Source organism: Alosa sapidissima, chromosome 24 (genome assembly GCF_018492685.1).
Source record: "Alosa sapidissima isolate fAloSap1 chromosome 24, fAloSap1.pri, whole genome shotgun sequence".
Taxonomy (NCBI): domain Eukaryota; kingdom Metazoa; phylum Chordata; class Actinopteri; order Clupeiformes; family Clupeidae; genus Alosa; species Alosa sapidissima.
The window spans coordinates 544,959-569,229 of record NC_055980.1 but is presented as its reverse complement, the minus strand read 5'-3'; the positions used below and the strand labels follow the sequence as shown (position 1 = coordinate 569,229).

Sequence of the window (24,271 nt, the reverse complement as noted above, 5' to 3'; positions counted from 1 at the left end):
GCTAGCTAACGCTAGCTTAAAATGCTATACAAGTGGATGGTAATAGCTATGGCAATACAGCTATGCGCTAACAAGTGACTAGTAGTTGAAGGACTTCGCTTAAACTTAATATACTGCTGCAAATTCGCTTGAGTATAGACTATCCACTTTAACTAATGTCAGTAGTGTTATTCAGCTAGTTGTCATTTCAAAGAAATTACACTTCTCCGTTTAAAATGTTACCTTAGCTAAGAGGCTAGCTAGCATGCTAACAACCGGACAGTAACTGGCAGCAGCATGGTCTAATATTAAGTTATTTTATTACAAATCCGAACACTAAAAAATTACACTATTAGGCTTGAAATGATCCCAAACACTTACAGATTATGACACAATTTTCCAAAAAACCCTCAACAAATCCAGAAAGACAAAATGACCAATTTATTGGTAAAATTCCACAAGTCTCCATGACATTAGTGCAGCAAGGGCTTACTCTGGTCTGCATAAAGGGGGATTTCCCCCCCTCCCCCTTGCAATAATCGAACGCGGAAATTGTCGAACATTTGCGCCTCTCGCTCCGCTTGAACCCTCTCTGATAAGATCCCTCACCAACAAAGATTGTCTCGTCAGCGACTTCATTGTGGACCATAAACTGGACTTTATATGCCTGACGGAAACGTGGCAGCAGAGCAATGATTTCTTCCACCTGAACCAAGCAGTCCCACATGGATTTGTTTACATCTGTAAAGCCCGCTCATCCGGGAGGGGAGGTCGTCTCGCACTGCTCTATCGCGAGAATGTGAAACTGACACCGCTATCTGTGCCTGATCACACCTCTTTTGAACTGCTGGCTGTTAAACTCAGAGGACCCATACCCACCATTATTGTGGTATTGTACAGACCACCTAAACCATCAAATATGTTTATTCCTGAACTTTCAACTGTTCTTACTGCTTTGAATGCAATGTCTCCTAATGTCATCCTGATGGGGGATTTTAATATACATATGGACAAATGTTCTAATGCATTCACAAACGACTTTATGGATGCTTGACTCCTTTGGGATCACACAATATGTTGACTTTCCAACCCACAACAAAGGACATATTTTAGATCTGGTATGTTGCTCTGGTATCAAGCCTGTCAATATCAGTACTGCTGAACTACCCATCTCTGACCACAAAGCTGTACTGTTTGACAGCCATCTGCCTGTCATGAAGTCCAAGGTTCAGCGTGTAATGTCATATCGCAACATTAAAAAGGTGGACCCAGAGGAACTCACTTCTCTAATTGCCACTTATCCCTCCCCTGCTTTTAATACTTCATTGGGGGATTTAGTTGACCACTATAATGCCTGCATGTCTACAGCACTTGACAGACTTGCTCCTATGAAAACGCGAACTGTTTCATTTGTGCACTCTGCTCCTTGGTTTACACCTGAACTTCGGCATATGAAATCCTTGGGCAGACGCCTGGAGCGGCTGTCAAAAAAGACTGGTCTTAATGTACACAAAGACATGTATTCTGAACACCTGCATCAGTATAAAAACGCTCTCTGTGTTGCAAAAACATCATACTATGCAAAGATAATCAGTGAAGGACAAGGAAATACCAGGGCTCTCTTTTCTACTGTTAATGGTCTCCTTAAGCCACCTGATAACATCACCCACCAGGAACTCTCTGATGAACGCTGCTCCGCCTTCCTGAACTTTTTCAATACCAAAATTGAGGCAATCCACCAACAATTAGAATGTTCCATTACTCAGTTGAAACAATCATACTCACTGAGCACTCTGGGCTCACCTTCCATCAATGAACTCTGTGAATTCAGTCTCCCTGCTGAAAGTACCATCTGTGGCCTCATCAAAAAGTGCAATTCCTCCACCTGTCAGCTGGACCCTCTTCCAACAAGCCTGGTTAAGAGCTGCCTGCCATCTATTGCTCCGATGATTACATCAATATTTCACACCTCTCTTCTCTCTGGCACTGTACCACCATCCTTTAAAACTGCTATTGTCAGACCAACACTGAAAAAACTTGGATTGGATTCTGACAACTTCAACAATTACAGGCCTATTTCCAACTTGCCTTTTCTCTCCAAAGTTCTTGAGAAGATAGTGGCAACTCAACTCCAGGATCACCTGAAGGACAATGACCTCTTCGAGCCATTCCAGTCTGGATTTCGTCCTATGCACAGTACTGAAACTGCTATGCTGACGACACCCAGCTCTACTTATCTACAAAACCTACTGCCACTCTTCCTCCAGCTGCAATTACTGCCTGCCTGCATGACATAAACTTGTGGATGACACAAAACTACCTGAAGCTGAATAGCAGTAAGACTGAGCTCTTAGTGGTTGGCTCCAAATCAGCTCTTGCTAAGATGGAACTTTTCACCCTTTGTATAGATGGCAGCACCATCCCTTGCTCCAACCAGGTCAAGAGCCTTGGTGTCATACTGGACAACACACTTTCATTTAGTGTGCATATAAACAGTATGTCTCGAAGTGCTTTTTTCCATCTAAGGAACATTGCACGGCTTCGCCCAGCGCACACCCAGCAGAGTGCAGAAGTCCTTGTAAATGCATATGTGACATCGCGCCTTGACTACTGTAATTCCATCTTGTCCGGAATCCCTAACAAGCTACTCCATCGGCTCCAACTAATTCAGAATTCTGCAGCAAGGATTATTATAGGCTCCAAATCCACTAGTCATGTAACACCATTACTGATGCAACTGCACTGGCTTCCAGTTGCCTACAGAATACATTTCAAAGTCCTACTCCTGGCATACAAGGCCCTACACAATTATACCCCCACCTACCTCACTGACCTCCTAGAAGTCTACACTCCTGCCCGCTCACTGAGATCCTCCTCAGCAGGCCTACACTGCAAAATATGAATTCTAACCAAGTGTTATTGATCTTATATTAAGATTAAAAAATCTATTTGGTATTGTTTTTAGTATGAAAAGACTTACCTAGCACCCTCTCAAAAGATCATTTTGACTTAATTTAAGAAGACTTTAACTTATTTTAAGGAGTCTTATCAAGACAAATTTGCTCAACGCACTGGCAGACAAATGTGCTTGTTTTTAGGACAAATTTGCTTGTTTTCAAGATGAGATGTCTTAAAATAAGTCAATTTTTTTTTTTAATTAAGTCAAATGATTTCACAAGAAAGCGCCAGGTAAGTCTCTTTATACTGAAAACAATACCAACTATTTTTTTTTATCTTGATATAAGATTAATAACACTTTGTTAGATTTTGTTAGATAAGCAGTTTTTGCAGTGTACTGCATGTCCCTAATGTGAACCTCAGCACCCAGGGAGAGAGGGCTTTCAGCTACATAGCCCCCAAGCTGTGGAATTCACTGCCAGACTACATGAGACATTGTGACTCAATTACTGACTTTAAAAGCACACTTAAAACATATCTCTTCAAGATGGCTTATGGACTGACTGACTGACTGATTTTTACTTTTTTACTTTTTTATTTTTACTTTTACTTTATTTTTTTGAGATGACTATAATTTTACAACCTTTTTGTTTTTGTTTATTTGTGAAGTGACCTTGGGTGACATGAAAGGCGCTCTAAATAAAATGTATTATTATTATTATTATTATTATTATTATTATTATTATTATTATGGTGTTGAATGCAGAACTGAAGTCTATAAACAGCAATCTCACATATTAGTCTCTTTTTTCCAGGTGGGTGAGGGCTGGGTGGAGGGCAGAGCAGATTGCATCCTCTGTGGACCGTTTGGCTCGGTATGCAAACTGGAAGGGGTCCAGGGTGGGGGGGAGAATGGATTTGATGTGTGACATGACAAGCCGCTCAAAGCACTTCATGATGATGGGTGTCAGTGCCACGGGGCAGTAATCATTGAAGCAGGATGGAGCAGTTTTCTTCGGCACAGGTAAGTAGTATTGGTATAGCTATAGATAACATGACTTAACTTGCCACCTGCTACGGAAGTAGTAGAGCTCAACATTAGGCCTGAAACCTGATTTGATTTTCATTGTCAACTTAGATTGCAGTGGGGACACCTCTTCTGACACAACCATCAAGACAGCAACCAAGTGTTCGATACAGACCCAGTGGGAAGACCCTGCCTTACTGCATCATGGTTATGCGAAGCTGGCCACCAACACTAAAGAAGTCCGTCATCAAGCAACACACTGCAGCGTGGCGCAAAATATTCTTCTCAATGATTCAGACTCATTACTGTACACTGGCATTCCACTTCAAACATTTAATACTCTTGTTTCAGTGCTTGAACTGTTTGCGGGGTCTTTTAAAATGTCTGTAAGAGACCAAGTCCTCCTAACATTAATGAAATTAAGATTGAACCTCATGATTGGTGATCTGAGCAGACGGTTCTTCATATCAGAGAGCTTGTCAAGTAAGATTATATCTTACTGGATTGACAAATTGGAGGAAGTTACAAGAAACCTCATCCCTTGGCTTCCTCTGGAAACTATTCGGGCGACTATGCCACAAGCTTTTAAAACTAAATACCCCAACACAATATGCATTTTGGATTGTAGCGAAAGCCTGTTACAAAAACCAAAAAACCTAGACTCAAGAGGAGAGTCCTATAGCCATTATTATTCCCATAATACAGTTAAGTAGCTTGTAAGTTTTGCTCCATGTGGATTGATAATGTTTGTCTCTGCAGCTTATGGTGGACGCTGTAGTGACAAGTTTATTACTATGGACTCTGGGATTCTGGAGTACTTACAACCGGGTGATGAGGTCATGGCAGACCGTGGATTCACAATTAGAGACATACTCTTCGAAAGGAAAGTTAACCTAGTCATACCCTCGTTCACAAAAAAAGGTGCACAACTGACTGAAGAACAGGTCACTTCCACTAGAAGAATTGCAAATGTTAGCAAGAGCCATCAGATAAAGGTGTTTAAAATCTTATCACAAGTAGTGCCTATTTCCCTGGTCCCAAAAGTAGACAAAATTCTACGTATATGTTCTGCCCTTGTGAATTTGCGGGGTGATCTCATTCGTGACGGCGAGCAGTAGGTCACTTCATGCGTTTTTTTAAAAAACCAAATGGGGAGAATTCAGTGCAGCTTCAAATGAACTCCAGAATTGTAATGTAGAGGTAATGAAATCACATTTAATATTTGTAATTGTTGAAATGTTGTCCATGTCAGACATTGTCAGTATACATTTGATTTTTTTTTATCAACATGGAATTAAGTGAGTAGTAATAAACATGAATTAACATTTCATTGCTGTAAATTGAATTATTTTCAACAGTAAGCACTAACAATGGCCCTTGGTCACATTTGTCTTTCCTTACTCTCTCTTTACATTTTCCTCACAATTTCAGTGTATCTCCCATCAAACTTAAGCCACCCCGCAGTAAATTCATCAACAAGTTGAGGCAGCATGGATGAGAAGTAGAACGTTCTCAACCGCTTCACCTGTTCCGTGACAAACAGCTCATCAAATGGTACACTAAATACCATATCATCTGGTGTCCAGATCATCAGTCTGGCTGTCTTGAGACCTGTGCAAAACATTCCTAGTTGGACTTGCATGTAATAGCCCAGGCTACCAGTTTTCTGAACCTCAAGTTTTCCATCCACTACCTTAAAATCACTGAATCTCTGAGATAACAGTTCACTGAGTGTCTGGTGATTTTTATTTGGGACGGGGCATTTAATCTCTAAGAACTCACAGGAGTTGATGATTCCATCCGGACTTGCTGATAACCATGGCTCTGCCCCACATACAACTGTGCCTGTGTGTGTAATGTTCATTCCCTGTTCTTTTAATTGGCTGCAAGCTGTTTCTTCTTTTTCTTTCCTATAATTAGTGGCATAGTTACCACGAAAGCTGGGGTAAAAGTGCTCACACAAAAACGTTCACTATTTGTGCCTGCACGTACAGGCACCTTCTTTGCTGAACTGGCTGTGATTCTAAGTTTCCTAGAACTGTGCCACAGATCAGATGCACTCTGCCCCCTCATCTCAAGTTCTAGTGTATCAGCTTGTTTGCCATCCATATTAACATAAGCCTGGTAGAATTTTTGGTATTTCACACAACTTAGATCACTGTCATGATTTTGATGTGACAAAAATGTTAAATCATTGATGGTTCCCTGTTCTTTTGATCTCCCCTGCTGTTCTGCTGATGGAGTGGCATTGTAACACTTTTCCAGTAGTGTATTCTTGAGAAGAAATAGAGGTTTTGTTAGAGATTTGTCCACACTCTCTCTAAAGTCTTTGTGGGACTGATACTGTGGTGTGTTTGGGAGCTGATTGCCAACTGCCCTAGTCTCTTCCTCATACTCATCCTCTGCCTTGTGGTGCCTAAAATGTATCTGGCTCAGACGCTTGGGCTGAAGGTTCTTGGATGTTCCTTCATTCCATCTCCGCTGTGTGTCAGTACATGCAAGCCCTGTCTTTCCACTAACCACTGCATTCTGGACCTGATAACATATTGTTGATTACCTTTTTGTACATTAACGGCATTGCACACTACAGTACGCTACTGCATAAATTGTCATGCACTTTACTTAGAATAAAAACTGCAGTTAAGTTGTTTTTGTAAGGGGTATTCTTTATTGTTTTCAATAATTTACAGATTTAATGTGTAGCAAGATCACTCTAACAGCCTATACCTACCTTCCAAATGACAGCTGCTGCATGGCTACAAGATTTTCCTAGCCCTGCAATGCATGAACAGCCGACTGTTTCGATTATACCAATCGGCCTCGTCATCACCCAAGCAAGTTGTTTGGGCTTGTTGATGCTCTGACTCAGCTCGACCTCAGCCTTAAGGAAGATGAACTCGCTGTATTTTGTGTACACGGTATTTTTCCAATTTTGTTGCTGTGTAGATAGTTGTAAGCCTCTGTGCTCTTATAATTTCGTAGTGTCTCACCATCAACACCCTCACTAAGCACGAAATATATCCACATAGCTAACATCTGGCGACAATTTCATATCGTCTACCCATTCCGTTAAGGTAGACGAATGGGGCATTTTAACTGTTCTATCACCGGAACTCGTAAGATAGTCAGGTCCATGGGACCATCTGTGAGATGTGCTCATTTTGCCAGCGGCGTTGTTGTAAGAGTATACTCCTAAATACTAATACCGTTTAGCTGATAGCAGCAGCTACAGGCTAATGTAAACAGGAAGTTTGTTACCAGCTTGTTCTAAGCATTCTACGTTACCATAGCGATTCATGGAAAGGTTTTTCAGTTTGCTTCGGGATATAGGGCTACCAGTAATTCACTTTTGGATTGTTTGATTATAGTGCTAACTGTTGGGACTGTCACAGGAGACGTAGTGTAGGCCTATCAGCCATGGAAATGAAAGCTCATCGGGGTAATATTGTTGAAACATTTTTTGCAAAATATATGGTCCTTACTGCATACTGGCCCTTATAGACTCAAAGCGGCAAAAGCCGACGTTCCTAACCCTGCTCGCAAGTGCCACCTGGTGGTTGTTTGGGTCATTGCAGCTTCACTGGGGAAATATAAATAAAAGACGTGTGATTCACACATGAGGTCACGTGAGAATCATGCGTGAAGCCGGACAATTGAATGTAGTACCCACTGTATAAGCGCATGTCATGCCAAGCAGCTTGATCTACAGTAGTATTAATACTATATGTTACCCTGTTGAAAACATTTTCAGACCCATTTATATGCACAATGTTATTTCAATCGATACCTGGGGGGCATGAATCTGTGATATTTTCTACAGAATGTCAGTGCTTCAGTGTGGTCGTGATGTCAGAGGGCAGCCTGGCTCCATTGTCCTTTGTCCATCATGGTGGTGATGAAACTTTTGTAGTCTTCCTTCAAGACTTCTGACTAGGGGTCGACCAATTATCGGCCTGGCCGATTATTAGGGCCGATATTTAGCATTTTTATAATAATCGGTATCGGTCATTTTTTCCACCGATAAGCCGATATTGAAATGGATAAAGAACGAAACGCGCTACTTTTTCTGTAAAGCGTCTCTCACTCCCTGCATTTGCTACTCTGTGGTCAAGAGCATTGTCCCGCCCACTACACCATCTGATTTGTTAGTTAGCACGAATGCAGCCAATCAGGATCGAAGACTGAACACAGAGAAAGTTTAGGATTCTCACTGAGGCAGACTGTAGACTGGGCTAGCTGTACGGAGCTACTTTTTGAAGGTAAGGAAGGTAGCTTACATTGTGATTTATTGCAACTTCAGCAATCATCTACACTGAAGTTACAAACACCACTTTGTAAGCTATTGTCTCTTTGATCTGGATCAATAAGTAAAGCACCCACTTCCTTCATTTAGCGAATTCCCGATTGATGCACGTTGGTATGCTGTTTACTAGTTAGCCTACAAACTCGGGTGCTGCGCGTCGGGAGTTCTCTGCCTCCGCCTCGTCCATTAATTGTGAATAACAGGACACCTCGGCAGACATAGTACAGACAAGTCCTAAATTATGCGATAGCGAACTTTTTTGACAGTCCTTTTTGAAACGGACTGTCAAAAAAGACTACATGCACCCAGGGCCAGCCGTAATTTGATCCGACCTGAACTAAATCGCATCCTGAGCTGGCTATTAACGTGCCTTTTAGGCTCTCAAAAGTGTAGCTTATACAGTAGGATATGGACACAAATTGCATGCTTAAATAGCCTAAGAACTATTTTAAAACTGTTTTGTTAAACTATTCAACCGTAACACTTGCCATCACGCATGCACCTCTTCCTCTCTCTCTTTCGTGCACTCACACACACGATGGCAAAGCATCCTCTTTGTGACCGGTCCCTTAACAAGCACATAGGCCATTGTGTAGGCCTACTATGAAAATAATTGCTATCACTCAGCTCTTGGATTAACATGATAGGCCTACACAGGATATACACTTGCAAGTGATGCAAGTTGATAGACAATTGTGTATCAAAAGAAGAAAGAAAAGTTTGCATAATTAAATACTTTTGAACGAAATTTTTGCAGCATATCGCCTTTACTATCTACCCCCCTTTTTGACAACTGACATATCGGTTTTACATATCGGTTATCGGCCTCCTGTTTTGGTAATAATTGATATCAGTATCGGCTCTGAAAAAAACATATCGGTCGATCCCTACTTCTGACTGGCTCGCTCTGATGTCATTGGTGCCCCAATGCACGATGATGTTGTTGACCTTGTAGCTGGCGAGGATGCTTGACATTAAATAGGTCTGCTACATTTTAAAAAATGACTAATGATGGCTAGGCTACTGATAAAATGGCAAATGATGGCTAGGCTACTGATATTTTTGCGCAGATTAAACTTTGTTACTGATAGGCAAATAGTGTAGATAGAATAGTTGTATTATTGTAAGGTTCTGGATGATCACAGCTGAACCCATGCATGTTCAAATTTCCAGCTGAAGTGGTTCTACTACTGTTAGTGTACAGGTGGGTCTCAAAAATTAGAATATTGTGAAAAAATTTTCAAAAAAATTTCAAAAAGTCTTAATTCTTTCATATATTCTAGATTCATTCTATATAAAGTGAAATATTTCAAGCAATTTTTTGTTTTAATCTTGATGATTACGGCTTACAGCCCAAAAATCAGTATTTTAAAATATTACAATTTTGGTGCAAAAATAAACATGCATCAATGCTAAATTTCCCTCACGGGATCAAAAGAGTATATATACTTAAATGAGTCACATAGATGCAACCACATCGTTTGCTTTTAGGTCAATATGTATCAATGCATTGTTACACCCCTAGTGTGAAGGCCCTTAAAATACAGAAGAAACCAATATCATAGGGAGGGGGGGTTTTGACTTTATGAGATATGAGAGATAGATAGATAGATAGATAGATAGATAGATAGATAGATTATTTTATTCATCCCCAAAGGGAAATCATGGTGTTACAGCAGCAATTAATAATATAAACATATATCACACATAAATATACATACTGTACAAGTTGAAAAATAAATACAATTGGATATAGTCTCTGTTAAAGAGATTGTATTTTCTATAACGCTCCTTGCTACAGCGAAGTTGGAGCAACCTCCAGCTGAAAACACTCTGTTGTTTGACCAGTAGTTCATTCAGTGGATGTGAGGTGTTGTCCATAATGTTAAGGAGCTTTTGCAACATCCTTCTCTCAACAACTAACTCTAGGGGTTCAAGTGTTTTTCCAATTACAGAGCCAGCTCTTTTAATCAACTTGTTGAGTTTTTTGGTGTCATTTGCCCTGATACTGGTACCCCAGCAGATGGCTGCAAAGAAAATGGTACTAGAAACAGCAGACTGGTAAAACATGTTCAACATCCTGCTGCACACATTTAAAGACCTAAGCTTCCTCAAGAAGTATAGTCTGCTCTGTCCCTTCCTATAAACAGCCTCAGTGTTGCACTTCCAGTCCAGTTTGTTATCCAGATGTACACCCAGATATTTGTAGTTTTCCACTGCCTCCACCTCTTCCCCATGATGGAGACAGTGTTCAACTTTGTCCTAGCCCTCCTAAAGTCTACTACCATCTCTTTGGTCTTGGCCACATTTAAGAGTAGGTGGTTGTTTCCACACCATGCCACAAAGCTGTTCACCAGTTCTCTATACTCAGTATCCTCCCCATCCTTCACACACCCTACAACTGCAGAGTCATCAGAGTATTTCTGCAGATGACAGGTTGCAGAGTTGTACTGAAAGTCCGAGGTGTATAATGTGAAGAGGAAAGGAGAGAGTACAGTCCCCTGCGGTATATGACATAATTGAACAATTACGATGAATAATTATGAGTAAACAGGACAGGACAATTCATATGAAGCAGGACAATGACCTGTTTTTTGAGCTCAAAGATGCCAGTGAGCTTAAAGAAGAATTCCGGTAATTTTTCACATAGATCATAGTTTCTCGAGGTCACTGAGTACTGACGACACAAAAAAAATACCCTGATAACAATCGGTTCTACCTAGTTCGAGTTGCTACAGCCAACTGCTAAAGCTGCCAGGCAGCAACAGTGCTACACTCTGGGGCATGTTCACACACATGGTGCTAACTCTGCTGATTTGAGTTTTGCTAAGTTGCACATTTTAGACAAAAAACTCTTTAAGAAACTTCTATTATAGCAGGATTAACACATCTAAAATATTACAATTTATCAAAGAGTAGTTTTCACCATTGCCAGTTGTCCAAACCAATGAATGGGTAACTTGTAATCCATGTGAATACCAGGTTATTAATAAGTCTTTGTTTATTCTATTTTCTTTGTTTATTCTAATTTTTAATCTACTATGCTTCCCTAGCAGCCTTTTTCATTTTCAGTTCTGCTCTTACCTCGGCAGCTTCTGTTTATGCTCAGGCACAGACCAGCCTCTGTTTTTCAAGGCTGAAAAGAAGCCTTATAACACACTCTTTAAAGTTGGCAATGATTCTAGTGCAAAATATAATGCAAAACAGTAATTTAATGTCTGGCTGTAAAGTGAGCATGTGTTATGCTGCATGCTATTTTCTGGTTTATCTAGCGTTCTCTGTTTCTCTGTCCACATAGGAGCTCCTGACTGAGCCAATCGGGCCTTTGGGGGATTTAGTGAGAGTGCAAAAAATGTGCTGAGCTTACGTACTTCATTATTTAACTTCAGGCCACCATGCTGCTCCATGTCCATGTCAGACAAAACATCAGACTACTCTGATATTTATCTTTTTGTTGTAGGTCACGTGGCATTACACATCAGTGAGCTGATATAGTACTGCAGGAGGCATACTCAGTGCCCTCCACAATTATTTGCACCCCTGGTTAAACTTCGTCTTTTTAAAATCTTTTGGTGATTTATCATAATCTCACAATGAAAACAATGAGGGAAAATCCAACCTTGAAGGAGAGAAAATATATTCTGAGGAAAAGAAATCTCTCATAAAAAAATACACATTTTAAACAAAAACATGTGTGCCACAATTATTGACACTTCTAGAAAATCGTATAAAGAAAATGTAAAACATTTTTCCATTTATATTCAACTTTAAGGGTCCTATTTTGCACCCTGGCGCATGGCGTAAAACTCGTTTTCCATCCGGCGCAAAGTTTATTTTCTTATTTTGCATGTTTATTTTTTAAACAATGCGCCCAGGGGTGTGGCAATTAACAACCTAGGGAGTGGCCTAGCGCATTGTCTAAAAATCGCTATTGTACACCACCTAAAACGCGAGAGAAACCTGGTCAGAAGTCTGTGGCGAGTTGTTTATATGTTATTTTAAGAGCGCATTGTCAACAGTCATATTGGCGGGTGCACGATGCACCATCCTTTTATCATCCATGAACGCACAGCAGCGCATGTCCATGTAAAACATTACAAATTGCACAATTTCAATGGGAAAAATAATTAGAATAAAGATATCCCGAAATACTGTACATCTCATGATGAGTTTGCAAATTGTTAATGACGGTTAAAAGTGATTAGGGGAGAGGCAAGAGACACATACTGTATGGAGCACAGCTGAAGACGCACTGTCACAAGATATAAGCAACTCCTCTGCAGGATAAACAACTCCTCTGCAGGATAAACGTTGTTTTATTCAGCCATTTGAATAATATTAGGGTAAGTGTTGCTTTTTCCAGCCTGTTTTCGATGGTAACCCATTGTCAGCCAATAGTGAAAGTAACTTACTGCGTATAACTGTCTTGTCGTTGACTGACACCATGGTGAAATTAGTTTCACTTTGCTAATGAGTTCAAATAATAGACGAGTGCAAATGCATGAAGGCTATGCTAGGTTTAGTGGAATTACTATTCCATACAGTCTCGCAAGCCTCCTTCAAATGCGCTGTTGACTGTCAAAATACAGATGCATTCTTTGACGACACGCTTTGCGCCGTTAAAGGGAATTACAGATGTCATTCTCATTGGTTTAAATGATGTTACGCCCCAAACACACCCATGACTGATTAAGAAACCATCAACCTCGCTAATGAAGGCAGCGCTTAAAAGAAATAGACTGGCTTGAACTAGCGTAGTCACTAGGGGCTGAAGTCAAAGTGTTTGAAATATAATTATTTGAAATGCAATGGCTTTCAATTTGTCATTTAGGCCTAATATTTAATCTGTGTAGCACACAGTTGATTTGACATTCATTAACAATCGTCGACACATGAATCAGTTTTAATTATTAGCTGCCTACAGGCTACAGAATTATCCTTTGGCTTGCATCAGATATAGGGCCTAATATAGCCCATTGGCAAAGCATAGATAGATAGATAGATAGATAGATAGATAGATAGATAGATAGATACTTTATTGATCCCCAAGGGGAAATTCAAGGGTCTCAGTAGCATACAGACATCACACACAACATGCACTTACAGCAGAAATGGTAAACATAAGTATAAGTATAAACATATAATTAAACTCCACTGTACAATAAAGACAGTAGAAGATAAGAAAGATAAGAAAACTAACAAAACTAAATACTAAATACACTATATAAATTAAATTAAGAAAGTCCAATGTGCTTGAGGAGGATCAAGCATAAGACGCTTGTAGTGACAGGGCCGGGACTGGTAAGGTGCTAAAGGGAGTGAGTGTCATGGTGAAGGTGCAAACAGTAGTCCAACCATAGTCCTTAGTTATGTGTGCATGGCAAGGTACTCAAGAGAGTGAGGGCCAGATGTACTAACGATTTTGCGCCCATTTCAGGCGTATTTGTTTCGCAATGTGCGTGTAAAATCATTGCGAGGTATGTACAAACAGGCCGCAATGATGTAAAAGCGCAAACTGCCTGTCGCGGGAGCTGAAAGTGGCAGATTGCGATTGTCATGTCATGTATATGCATTCATGGGAGGATCCAGGGGAAAGTGGGAGTTTAGCGTAAAAAGATGGGAGGGGAAGAGTAAAGAGCGCCTAGTTATGTATTCCGCGGTATGTACAAAGACTGCTCCTGAACACGCACGCGAGAACCTTTCAAAGACAACAGAATCGCTATTTAGAGCAACAGTTTTTGTGGTGAAAGTATTTGTACTACCAAAAGCAACCTTAACTTTCGTTGGCCTTTCGAATGTCTTACTTTCACTTTCACGTCATTCACTTAAACTTTCCTACTTGCTAGATTTGACCAATCTTCTATAGCCTACGTGCACACGATCTTATCATGTATGGTATTATTTCATGATTGCTAACTGCGCTTGTATGTAGGCGCTGCCATTCAGTTGTGGACGTTCGTAAATTGCGTTTATGGGCGGAGAAAGGCAGAGAAAGGGGCAGTTTACACTAAGGATTGAACGATTGATAAATACGACGGAAACTTGGGTCTGACAGCGTTCGCAATCTGTGGTGTGTCAATGGCGCTGATAACGCTACGTTCGCAAATGTACGTACATCTGGCCCTGAGTGTCATGGTGAAGGTGCAAAAAGTAGTCCAACATTAGTCCAACAGTGCAACAGTGCAAGAGTAAGGTCTAGAGACCAGCATAAATAATATGGACAAATAGGAGAGTAAAGTATAATGTAGACAAGGTAAAATAAAAAAACAATTTCAGTGCAAGAACAGGTTGAGGTAATAGGGTTATAGCCATTCATTCGTTCATTCATTCATTCATTCAGTATTGTAGCAGAAGCCTGACTGCAGCCATTGATCATGTGTAATATAGCATGAAAAACAGTGTAACAAAATTATTCAAACACTATATAACAACCCAACAGCTAAAATCAGAGTGAATGGAGACCTCACTGCCTCCTTTTCCCTTCAGCGAGGTTGCAGGCAGGGATGTGCCGTTTCCCCTCTCTTATTTGACATATTTATTGAGCCCCTAAGTCAATGGATCCGCCAGAATCCTAATATCAAAGGGATTTCAACTTTCGGAGGGGAACAAAAGTTGGCATTGTTTGCTGATGACATTTTAGTTTACCTAGAACAACCTACACAATCTCTGCCTAGACTGGTGTCGTGTATGGAGGAATATGGCCAGATGTCTGGTTATAAGCTTAACATTTCTAAAACACAAATCATCACCTTCAACTATGAGCCCACTAGGGACATTGCTCAAAAATATCAGTTAAAATGGGATGCGGATTCAATAAAATACTTGGGTGTTTACATACCAAAAGACTTAACAACTTTGTCCAACATCAACTATGGGCCCCTGAATTCTAAAATAAAGACAGATGTAAGAAGATGGCAAGTTATTCCATTTCTGAATTTAAGTTCAAGAGTGGAATCAGTTAAAATGAATATCTTATCAAGATTGCTTTACCTCTTTCAAACATTACCTGTGGTGGTGAAAAGTCAGCAATTTACAGAATGGGACAGACTCATATCTAGGTACATATGGAATGGCAAAAAACCGAGGATAAAATACAAAACTCTGCAGCTTAGGAAGGAATATGGAGGAATGGGGCTTCCGTGCTTGTTAGAATACTATTTTGCAGCTCAAATAAGGCCTCTTATATGTTGGTGCAATCCTGGATACTCTGCCAGGTGGAAGGACCTTGAAGTGGCAATGTCAGAGGTCCCCCTTCAGGCAATTATCTCTGATGGGAAATTAACCAAACACCTCCTGGACAAGGCAAATCCATTTATTGGTTTATCTCTTCAAATTTGGGAACAAACTAAAAAAAGGTGCAAAATACAAAAAATAGCTAAACTGTTAAAATGGTGCGCTTTTGATGGTGATTTCCCCCCTAAGATTTCCCCCCTTTGATGGTGATTTCCCCCCTAACTTAAGTGATGAAAGATTTAAGACATGGGCAAAGAATGGTGTTACTGCTTACTGTACTCTTATACAGAAGGGTTCATTAAAGAACTTCCAAATTATGAAGGAAGATTATGGTCTTGAACAGCAAGATTTTTACAGATTCCTCCAGATGAGACATTGTTTTGATACACTTAAGAAAGACGTAGATATGGCAAATTTAGAGAAAGGATTGATGAAAATCTTCATATCTGCTTATAACTGAATCTAATTCTAAAATCATATCCAAGATATACAGCTGTTTCTCACAGATGAAATCACAAGAGTCACTGTATATTAAGGAAAAATGGGATAGTGAAATTAATGATGTCATCTCTCAGGAGGATTGGTACATTATCTGCCAAACACAATGGAAAACCACTAGTTCTCTATGCTGGCGGGAATTCTGTTGGAAGAATCTTGTACGTTTCTTCATAACCCCCCAACAAAAGCGACACTACACTACTGACTCAGACTGTTGGAGACTATGTCAAACAGATAATGCAAATCACTATCACATATTTTGGTCCTGCCCAGTGCTAGTCCCTTACTGGATAAGTGTCCATCAGGTTTTACAAGAGGTTTTCCGAGTTACTATTCCCTTTAGATTTGACATTCTATACTTGAGTAACTTTCAAAACAACAAAAGAGATACATGCTAAGGACAAGAAACTTATGTCCATCTTACTAGCAGCATGTAGAAAGGCCATAACTCGTAAATGGCTAAAGCAACAGGCTCCTTTGATTGATGACTGGATAGACATAGTTTATGATATATACAAAATGGAAAGATTGACATATTATCTCCAACTCCGGCAAGAAGATTTTGACAGCATATGGGTTAAGTGGACCTTTTATATTGCTCCCAGAAGAGTAGATTTTATATAACGTATACTGTATATACTTAATTTAAGTACACACATTCCTCCCAGTTCTATAATGTATATAGTTCTGTGTATGGTACCAGACAGACCTTTTATTGAAGGCCATGGACAAGTTATCAAAAGACAGTCAAGTGTCTTCTTTGTTTGCTTGTACTATATGTTTGCTTTTTCTGTATGTGAATCACATGAGAAATGTGACGGGTAATAACCTGGAGATTGGCCAGATGTTTTTTTTTATTGTACTAATGTGAGTGGTATTGCTTATCTAAGTCTTATGTCTTATGAGTGTACAGTTGTTGGGCAGGATGCAAGGTGTCTTTAATGATGAATATTTTCTGTAATGCTCTGGATACCAATAAAAAAAAAAATTAAAAAAAAGAAATTGGAAAAAAAAAAACAGTAAAACAGTAGTGAAAACATTAGGCTGTGTACATTAGTACAACAGTAGGAAAACAGTAGTAAAGGAGTAGTGGGCAGTCAGTACTCAAACATGGAGAGGGTGGAGAGGCAGACAGACTAAGCAGAGAAGTCTATCTCTCCTCTTCCCTTTAGTGAGGCATTGAACAGTTCAATGGCCCTAGGAACAAATGACTTCCTCAGCCTTTCAGTTGTGCATGGCAGTGAGCGAAGTCTCCAGCTGATCAAGCTCTTTTGGTTTTTGATAGTGCTGTAGAGCGGATGACATTCATTGTCCAAGATGTTGATCAGTTTGTTTAGGGTCCTTTTGTCAGATATTAAAGTGATGCACTCCAGTTCAGCTCCCACTACAGAGCCAGCCTTCATTACCAGCCTGTCAAGTCGCCCAGCATCCTTCTTTGTGCTTCCTCCCCAGCATACCACTGCATAGAAGAGGGCGCTGGCCACAACAGACTGATAGAACATCCTGAGGAGCTTGCTGCACACATTGAAGGACCGCAGCCTCCTCAGGAAGTACAGCCTGCTCTGTCCTTTCTTGTAGAGTGCATCAGCGTTGGCTGACCAGTCCAATTTATTGTCCAGGTGGAGACCCAGATACTTGTAGGTGCTTACCACCTCCACATTGACCCCATCAATGGAGACTGGTAGCAGAGCGGGCTTAGACCTGCGGAAATCCACCACCATCTCCTTGGTCTTTGAAGTGTTTAGTTGAAGGTGATTGAGTTTGCACCACTGCACAAAGTCCTCCACCAGGCTCCTGTACTCCTCCTCTTGTTCGTCCCTGATACACCCCACAATTGCAGTATCATCAGAAAACTTCTGCATGTGGCATGACTCGGTGTTGTAGCAGAAGTCAGATGTGTACAGGGTGAACAGGACTGGAGAGAGCACAGTTCCCTGTGGCACTCCGGTGCTGCTGATCACAGTGTCAGTTCAGTTCAGTTCAGTTCAGTTCAGTGCTCCATTGTTTTCAACACATGTGATGTTAGAGCGACAGGCCTGAAGTCATTAAGCTCACTGGGGTGTGGTTTCTTGGGGACGGGGGTGAGACATGATGTCTTCCACAGTGTTGGAACTTGTCCGAGACGTAGACTCCAGTTGAAGATGTGCTTCAGTGGCTCCCCCAGTTCAGCAGCACAGACCTTGAGCAGCCTTGGACAAAGTCTGTCAGGCCTGGCTGCCTTACGAGGATGAAGTTTTTTTAAAAGATAACTTACTTGATCAGCTGTAATGATGGGGGGGATGAGGGGAGTGGAGGGTGAGGAGGAGGAGGGGTGCTTCTGAGAGGGTTGTCGTGTGGCTAGAGACTGATGGCCATTGGCTGAAGCCATTGTTGCCGCACTACTCGTGGTCACCATGTGGGGGAGAGGTGTGATAGCCTGATCAGCAGTGATGATGGAGGGGGGGAGGGGAGGGGAGGGGAGGGGGGCAGCATCTGGTGTCTGTGTGTCTGATGGCTGTTGACTGAGGTCGTTGTCACCTCGTTGTTCGTGGTCGCCATGTGGGGGAGGGGTGCAATATCCAATGATGGTGGGGGTGAATGTTGCACTGGTAATGAGGTGGGGTGGGGGCTGGGGGATGGGCAATCGAACCTGTTGTAAAAGTGGTTCAGCTGGTTCGCCCTGTCCAGGTCTCCCTCCACAGAGCTGCTGCTCTTCTTAAGGCCAGTGATAGATTTCATACAGTCCCACACCTCCATCATGTTGTTATCTTGCAGCTTCTGTTCCATCTTCCTTCTGTAGTCCTCCTTAGCCTCTTTCAGATTATTCTTGAGTTCCCCCTGTACTCGCCTCAGCTCTGCCATGTCCCCCTCCTTAAACGCCATCTTTTTCCATACATGAGATCTATTGTCCTGTTTTTCCTAGTTGGGCAGTCAACAAACTGGTAAAAGTTTGTGAGGGTGGAATCCAGTGTAATGTGGTTCAAGTCACCAGAGATCGCAAAGAAGGCATCACTGTGCTAAGTTTGGAGCCTAGCGACTGTAGAGTGAATGACGTCACACGCTGTATCCGGGAGGGCTTGAGGCGGAACGTAGACACAGACAACAATGGCGTGCGAGAACTCCCTCGGCATGTAGTATGGTCGTAGACTGACCACTAGTAACTCCACATCCTTACAGCATACAGTCTCCTTCACTGTAACATGTCCGGGATTGCACCATCTATTGTTTATGTATAGCACCAGTCCGCCTCCCTTCTTTTTGCCAGAAAGTTTATTGTCTCTGTCCAAACGAGCTACACTGAAGCCGGGCAGCTCAACGTTAGCTGGGGGGATATGGCTTGTTAGCCACATCTCCATAAAGCATAGCAAACTACAATCCTTGTACAGCTTCTGATTTCTTACCAGGGCAGCCAGTTCGTCAGTCTTGTTGGCCAGTGAGTTCACGTTTCCCATAACCATCGAACCACTTCTCCCGACGCCTAGTCCTCACTTTAACTCCCGCTCTGCACCTCCGAAAGCACCACAGCTCCTCCGGGATGTTTACGTGAACCCTACCAGCATTCCGTCGTATTGCAAGCAGCTTATTCCTTGTGTACACAAGTTTGTTGCCGCTGGAGCATTGTAATAGATCCATATCCATAGGATAGAATAAAAACACTCCTCACAGTGCGTAATCCAAAAAAGTTGCGAAGTAAAAAGTAAACAAAAGACGGTAAGAAAAACACAAAGACACGGAGCTACCTCAACAGGCTGCCTCTCTTGTCGGCGCCGGAACCGGAAAAAGCGATATACTGTATATATAGCATTATACTGTCATCAGATTCCTAGAACCACACGCATGTCAAGTAAAAACATTTTAAATCACTTAATTTTCAGAAATTCTTTGGAGCTAGTGAATGTGTAAAAATCCATGCTTGGTGACACTTTCAGAAAAAAACATTTCTACTTCTATTTTTAGTCAATAGAATAGCAATGCAGACCTATGTAATCATTTGTATTTCAAATCTCTGCTGGGAGGTAGGAAGGTATAAATACATTGATTAATGAGGTAGTGGGCATTTCAATTAGTGCTGCAACACATTGTGTCTCTGAAAACGTAGATTTGCTCGTTATTACACATAAATCTTGAATTTTATCAACCAAAATGAAGGGCAAAATCACATAATGATTCAAAATATGTATGTCAACATCAAACACCACATATGCATCAGTAATAATGAGGTTTGGATGATTTTCTGGGCTCTTATGAGTGGTTTAACAAAAAAAAGCCACTAGGCGGAATTTACTTTTTTCAAATCAGAGGTCAACTTTGAAGGCCTGTACAGCCACAAAGCTACAAGATCCAACTTGCTATCATACCATTTTATACTCCAGAGACATGTAGCATTCAGAAAAATATAGTGAGAATTTGCCCCCCCAAGTGGTAGTGACACGCCCCTTTTTGGGCCTGTGGCTCATGGACTATTATTAGCTTTTTCCATTACTAGGCCTTGCTTGAGTGGTTGTAGTTAGCCCTACCAGGTTTTTTTCCTTCTCTTTCCTGATTGGTCATGGCAATTCAGGATTAACCCTTTCTGGAAAGAGATCGTATGCATCCATGTCCATTGTCCTCTGCTCGCTTTCATTCCTTTTGCTTGCAGTAATGTGAATAATGAACATTTAGTATGTTTAGGCCTACTTTGTAGAAAACAAAAATGGGTAGTCTTAGCTTATGAAGGAAAGACCGCTAGGCCTATATAATCCTGTACGTTATGGTACAGTAGGCTACTGTACGTTTCCAATATGACCCAGGGTAATATGCTGATTTAGCCTACAAAACAGGACTAAATTATAAGCGTGATATGTCATGTAGGCTTAACTTTTGCCGGTCATTATTCATTCATTCTGCATATCTTTACTATCATGTTTTCAGCCTTAATTGGTTAAATGACAATTTTTATTCCGAAAATATTTCTAAAACTTCAAAAACTCAGTGTCGTTCAGACTCAGCCCTCCTGTTGCTTGCAGTTTGTTAAATAAAGCGCTGCAGATTACATTATTTATTTCTGATTAGTTGCATCTTTCGATGTCTTTTGCAACATGCTTGTTAGGCTGGGCTACTGTCAATGTCCTTGTAGAGGTAAATGTTCAACAATTGCTGGTGTACAGGCTATAATCAATTAGCTAAATCATTTGTCCAGCTGTTTAAAAACAAATTTGTGCTACATTTTTTGCTACAGCAAAAAGTGCTTGGGCAGTAGCCTGGGCAGGGGCGGACCTGCCATTAGGCATGGTCAGGCAATTGCCTGGGGCCTCGGCCACCAGGGGGCCTAGTCATCCCCATATCGTTTTTTTTTTTTTTAAATAAATGATCACCACATCCAAACAATATATTCTAATCCATAATAAAAATTGAAAAATATATTCGTCATAGCAGCAACTAGCTAGTCTGAACGAGGTCTTGGTAAGGTGTGGAATAGAGCGATTGACAGCAGCCATGAAACGTTTCCAGAGTGGAAGTGATAAACGAAAAAGAAAAAAGGGAGGAGGAAGAATTTAGAAAGAAATTGCCTAAATTAACCAACTTCTTCCAGTCGAAGAATTCTTCAACGGAAGAAAGTAATTTGGACAGTGATGCAACAACATCTGCTGAGCTGGGTGGTGTAACTAATGCTAGCTGCAGCAGCTGTGGCACCGATGCACCACCACCGGCAACTTGCACTACATATTCTTCTACTGATGATGATTATGATGTTGATCTAAGTGAAACAGTCGTGAGGAACAAGATCACCGTCACTGCACACTCACACGCACACTCACTCACTCTCTCCTACACATAGCCTACATGGACAGACTCTCATACAGTGGCCTACATAGCTACATAGAGTATATTCACACACAGAGACCCCCTAGCACTCCCTCACACACACACACACACACACACACACACACACATATATATAATTGTAATACTTTCAAACTCTTTCTGTTAGGCGGTGGTTTTGAGCACAGACGCAGAGGCAGAGAGTGATCATTAATAGTCTCTTTAATTCCACAGAGGTGCAAGACAAAAGGCTAAATCACACCAAAATAAATCACCAGAGCACACAGTTCCCAAGAGGCAAGTCCAAGCTTCAGGATACAGTTCAGTATCCACAACAAAGCAAAGTCCACTTACAAAAGTAATCCAAATGTCCACAGAGAAGTTCAGAGAAGAAAGTCACAAGAAAACTGTCCATGAGAGTTACATCCACAATCCGAGAAAGAAGTCCAAATCCAGAGAATAATCCAACGTAATATCCAGTAAGAAGTTCAGCTACGCAGAGTCCACCTTGTGAGCTTGCTCAGGCACAAGATCATGTCGCAGCACTGCAGTCATTTTCAGCTCAGCTTATATACTCTGTCAATTAGTCATGTGACCACCAGGTGAATCCACTCATTAATTCACAGGTAGCTGAGAAGGCCAGGTAACATGTTCTTGCAAATAATGTCTCCACCTAGTGGTGGCTATGAGGAACTGTGTGCGGTCTGACAGTACCCCCCCTCTGACGGCCAGCTCCTGCCGGCTCAGGTCGATCAGGGTGAGCGGTGTGGAAGTCCCGTATGAGACCAGGGTCCATGATGTGTCTAGAGGGAACCCAGGAGCGCCCCTCTGGTCCATAGCCCTTCCAATCCACCAGATATTGCCAACCACGTCCAGCCCGGCATGGATTCCAGTTTCTTCCAGTAGCAGCAACTGGAATCCATGTATTTCCACTGAATTATTTTTGGAATCTGATCCCTTATCATAGCTGTTCATTCTTACTCGTTGCTCGACTTATCGTGACTAAATTCAAGATGGCTGCAAACGCTAAACTTCGTGAAGATACTGTCTGTATAAATCGTCTTGTAAGTAAACTACCAGTGCTTTTTCAAAGTTCTCAATGTCTCGTTTTAAATGTCAGGGCCCTCGGAAGTCTACCAATGAAGTGTGGAGATACATTGAGCCTCGTAAATGGGTGTAAAACAGTGATTTATTTGCATGGCTAGCCCGATGCCGAAGCACCACTATTGAAAAAGATGTTGGTAGCATCGGCTAACTAGCGCCAGATTTTGGAGTGCAGGGGACAAGCCGAGATGGGCTATGAGACATACGTTCACACTCGGTATCATGTTTCGATACACTTTAGGTCAATATCACACCGGAATTCTCCTTTAAGAACATGCAGTGTGCGTAGGGTACCAAAACATCTTGCTCGTAAAAAAGCATCATAACGCACATTCTGGCGGGTCTGTTATTTACTGTAGGCTGCGCAAACCACATGCCTTTATTTTGGGCAAGCCTGCATTCATTAATTCATTCAACCTTTATTTATTCTCGGAGGGTCATTGAGGGAAGCCCTCATTTTCAATGAAGCCGAAATTACAGAAGCGAAGCAAAGCGCTCCACAAACAAGACAACATTCGAGGCCTTCTGTTGAAGAATTTTATATAAAGCCTGCGCTGACAGTAATCCTCCTGCCCCTGATAGGCCTACCACAGCTGTGGATAGTGTGGAGTGTTCAAGTAATAACACAATCCAATGTGTGTCTCAATTGTCCCCCGCTGACCACCTCACACATTTCTCTCGATTTTGCAACGAACTTACATGACACAATGCCATAAAATATGCCAGTTTTAGGACACAGAATAATGTTTGTAATGATACCAGGTAGGCCAGGTATTGTCGAAGGTGCATGGTGAAGTGAAATTCTTACTTTGGAAAACAAACATTTGCCGATATCATCGCCGATCATCAGAATATTACAACAGATTCTGTGTTCTGGACTGTAGGTAACTTGTTAAGCCAGTGGTTCTCAAACTTTTATTTCATTCCCCACTTTGATCAAGGGGCATGACTGATGATAGTGGAGATAACGTGTTATCCCGAGGCTTTTGCAAGTCAGCATCTTCGACGGTAGTCTATTAAAAATATAAGTTTTCGATGTCCCAAACGGAGAGCCATACTTTATTGTTTTTAACGATCTCTATGTTACTCACAAAAATGTAGGCATGGGGGCATGATGAAGTAGGTTATCCAACTGTCGTGTGTTAAATTATTGTGATTACGAGCCAGTGGTTTTCAAACATTATGCGTGACTCGGACATCTAACTAAATGCAACAGGCTCATATCGTCCTCGCATTCGCAAAATGAGGACCAGTGTTTTGTCAAATTGCAAATAGCTATTCGTTTTAACTATTTTTTTACAAAAAGCACTTCATACTATCTTAATCTTGGAATATGGGGAGGGAAGTGGCGCGTCTGCAGTCAGCCAAATATGAATGTAATTCTGCGGCATAAAGCAGATGTAATTGTTTATTGTACAGAAAAATAAAAATGACATGTCAAGCAGTCA

General features: G+C 41.3%; 1 protein-coding gene and 1 pseudogene across 1 annotated transcript; one reads left to right on the top strand and one right to left on the bottom strand.

The window, feature by feature from the left end:
- The first annotated feature begins 1,496 nt into the window (after positions 1-1,496).
- LOC121700691 lies at positions 1,497-5,379 on the top strand (annotated as a pseudogene).
- A 148-nt stretch (positions 5,380-5,527) lies between these two features.
- On the bottom strand, positions 5,528-22,556 carry LOC121700690. The gene is made up of 4 exons (XM_042083827.1): positions 22,434-22,556; positions 10,493-10,630; positions 6,636-6,842; positions 5,528-6,439 (listed from the first exon to the last, which is right to left on the bottom strand). The coding sequence occupies exons 1-4, from the start codon at positions 22,554-22,556 to the stop codon at positions 5,780-5,782; spliced, it is 1,128 nt and encodes a 375-aa protein (XP_041939761.1). The 3' UTR covers positions 5,528-5,779.
- Positions 22,557-24,271: the final 1,715 nt, after the last annotated feature.

Bases quoted from the DNA above. Each gene is read 5' to 3' on its own strand.
- LOC121700690 (XM_042083827.1), bottom strand. From the start codon at position 22,556: ATGGACCAGAGGGGCGCTCCTGGGTTCCCTCTAGACACATCATGGACC. The intron at 10,631-22,433 runs GTACTGTCAGAC...TGTCATCTGCAG, and splicing joins AGCTGGCCGTCAGAGGGGGG to AAATACTCTGATGACTCTGC. The intron at 6,440-6,635 runs GTAGGTATAGGC...ATATGTTATCAG, and splicing joins CAGCAGCTGTCATTTGGAAG to GTCCAGAATGCAGTGGTTAG.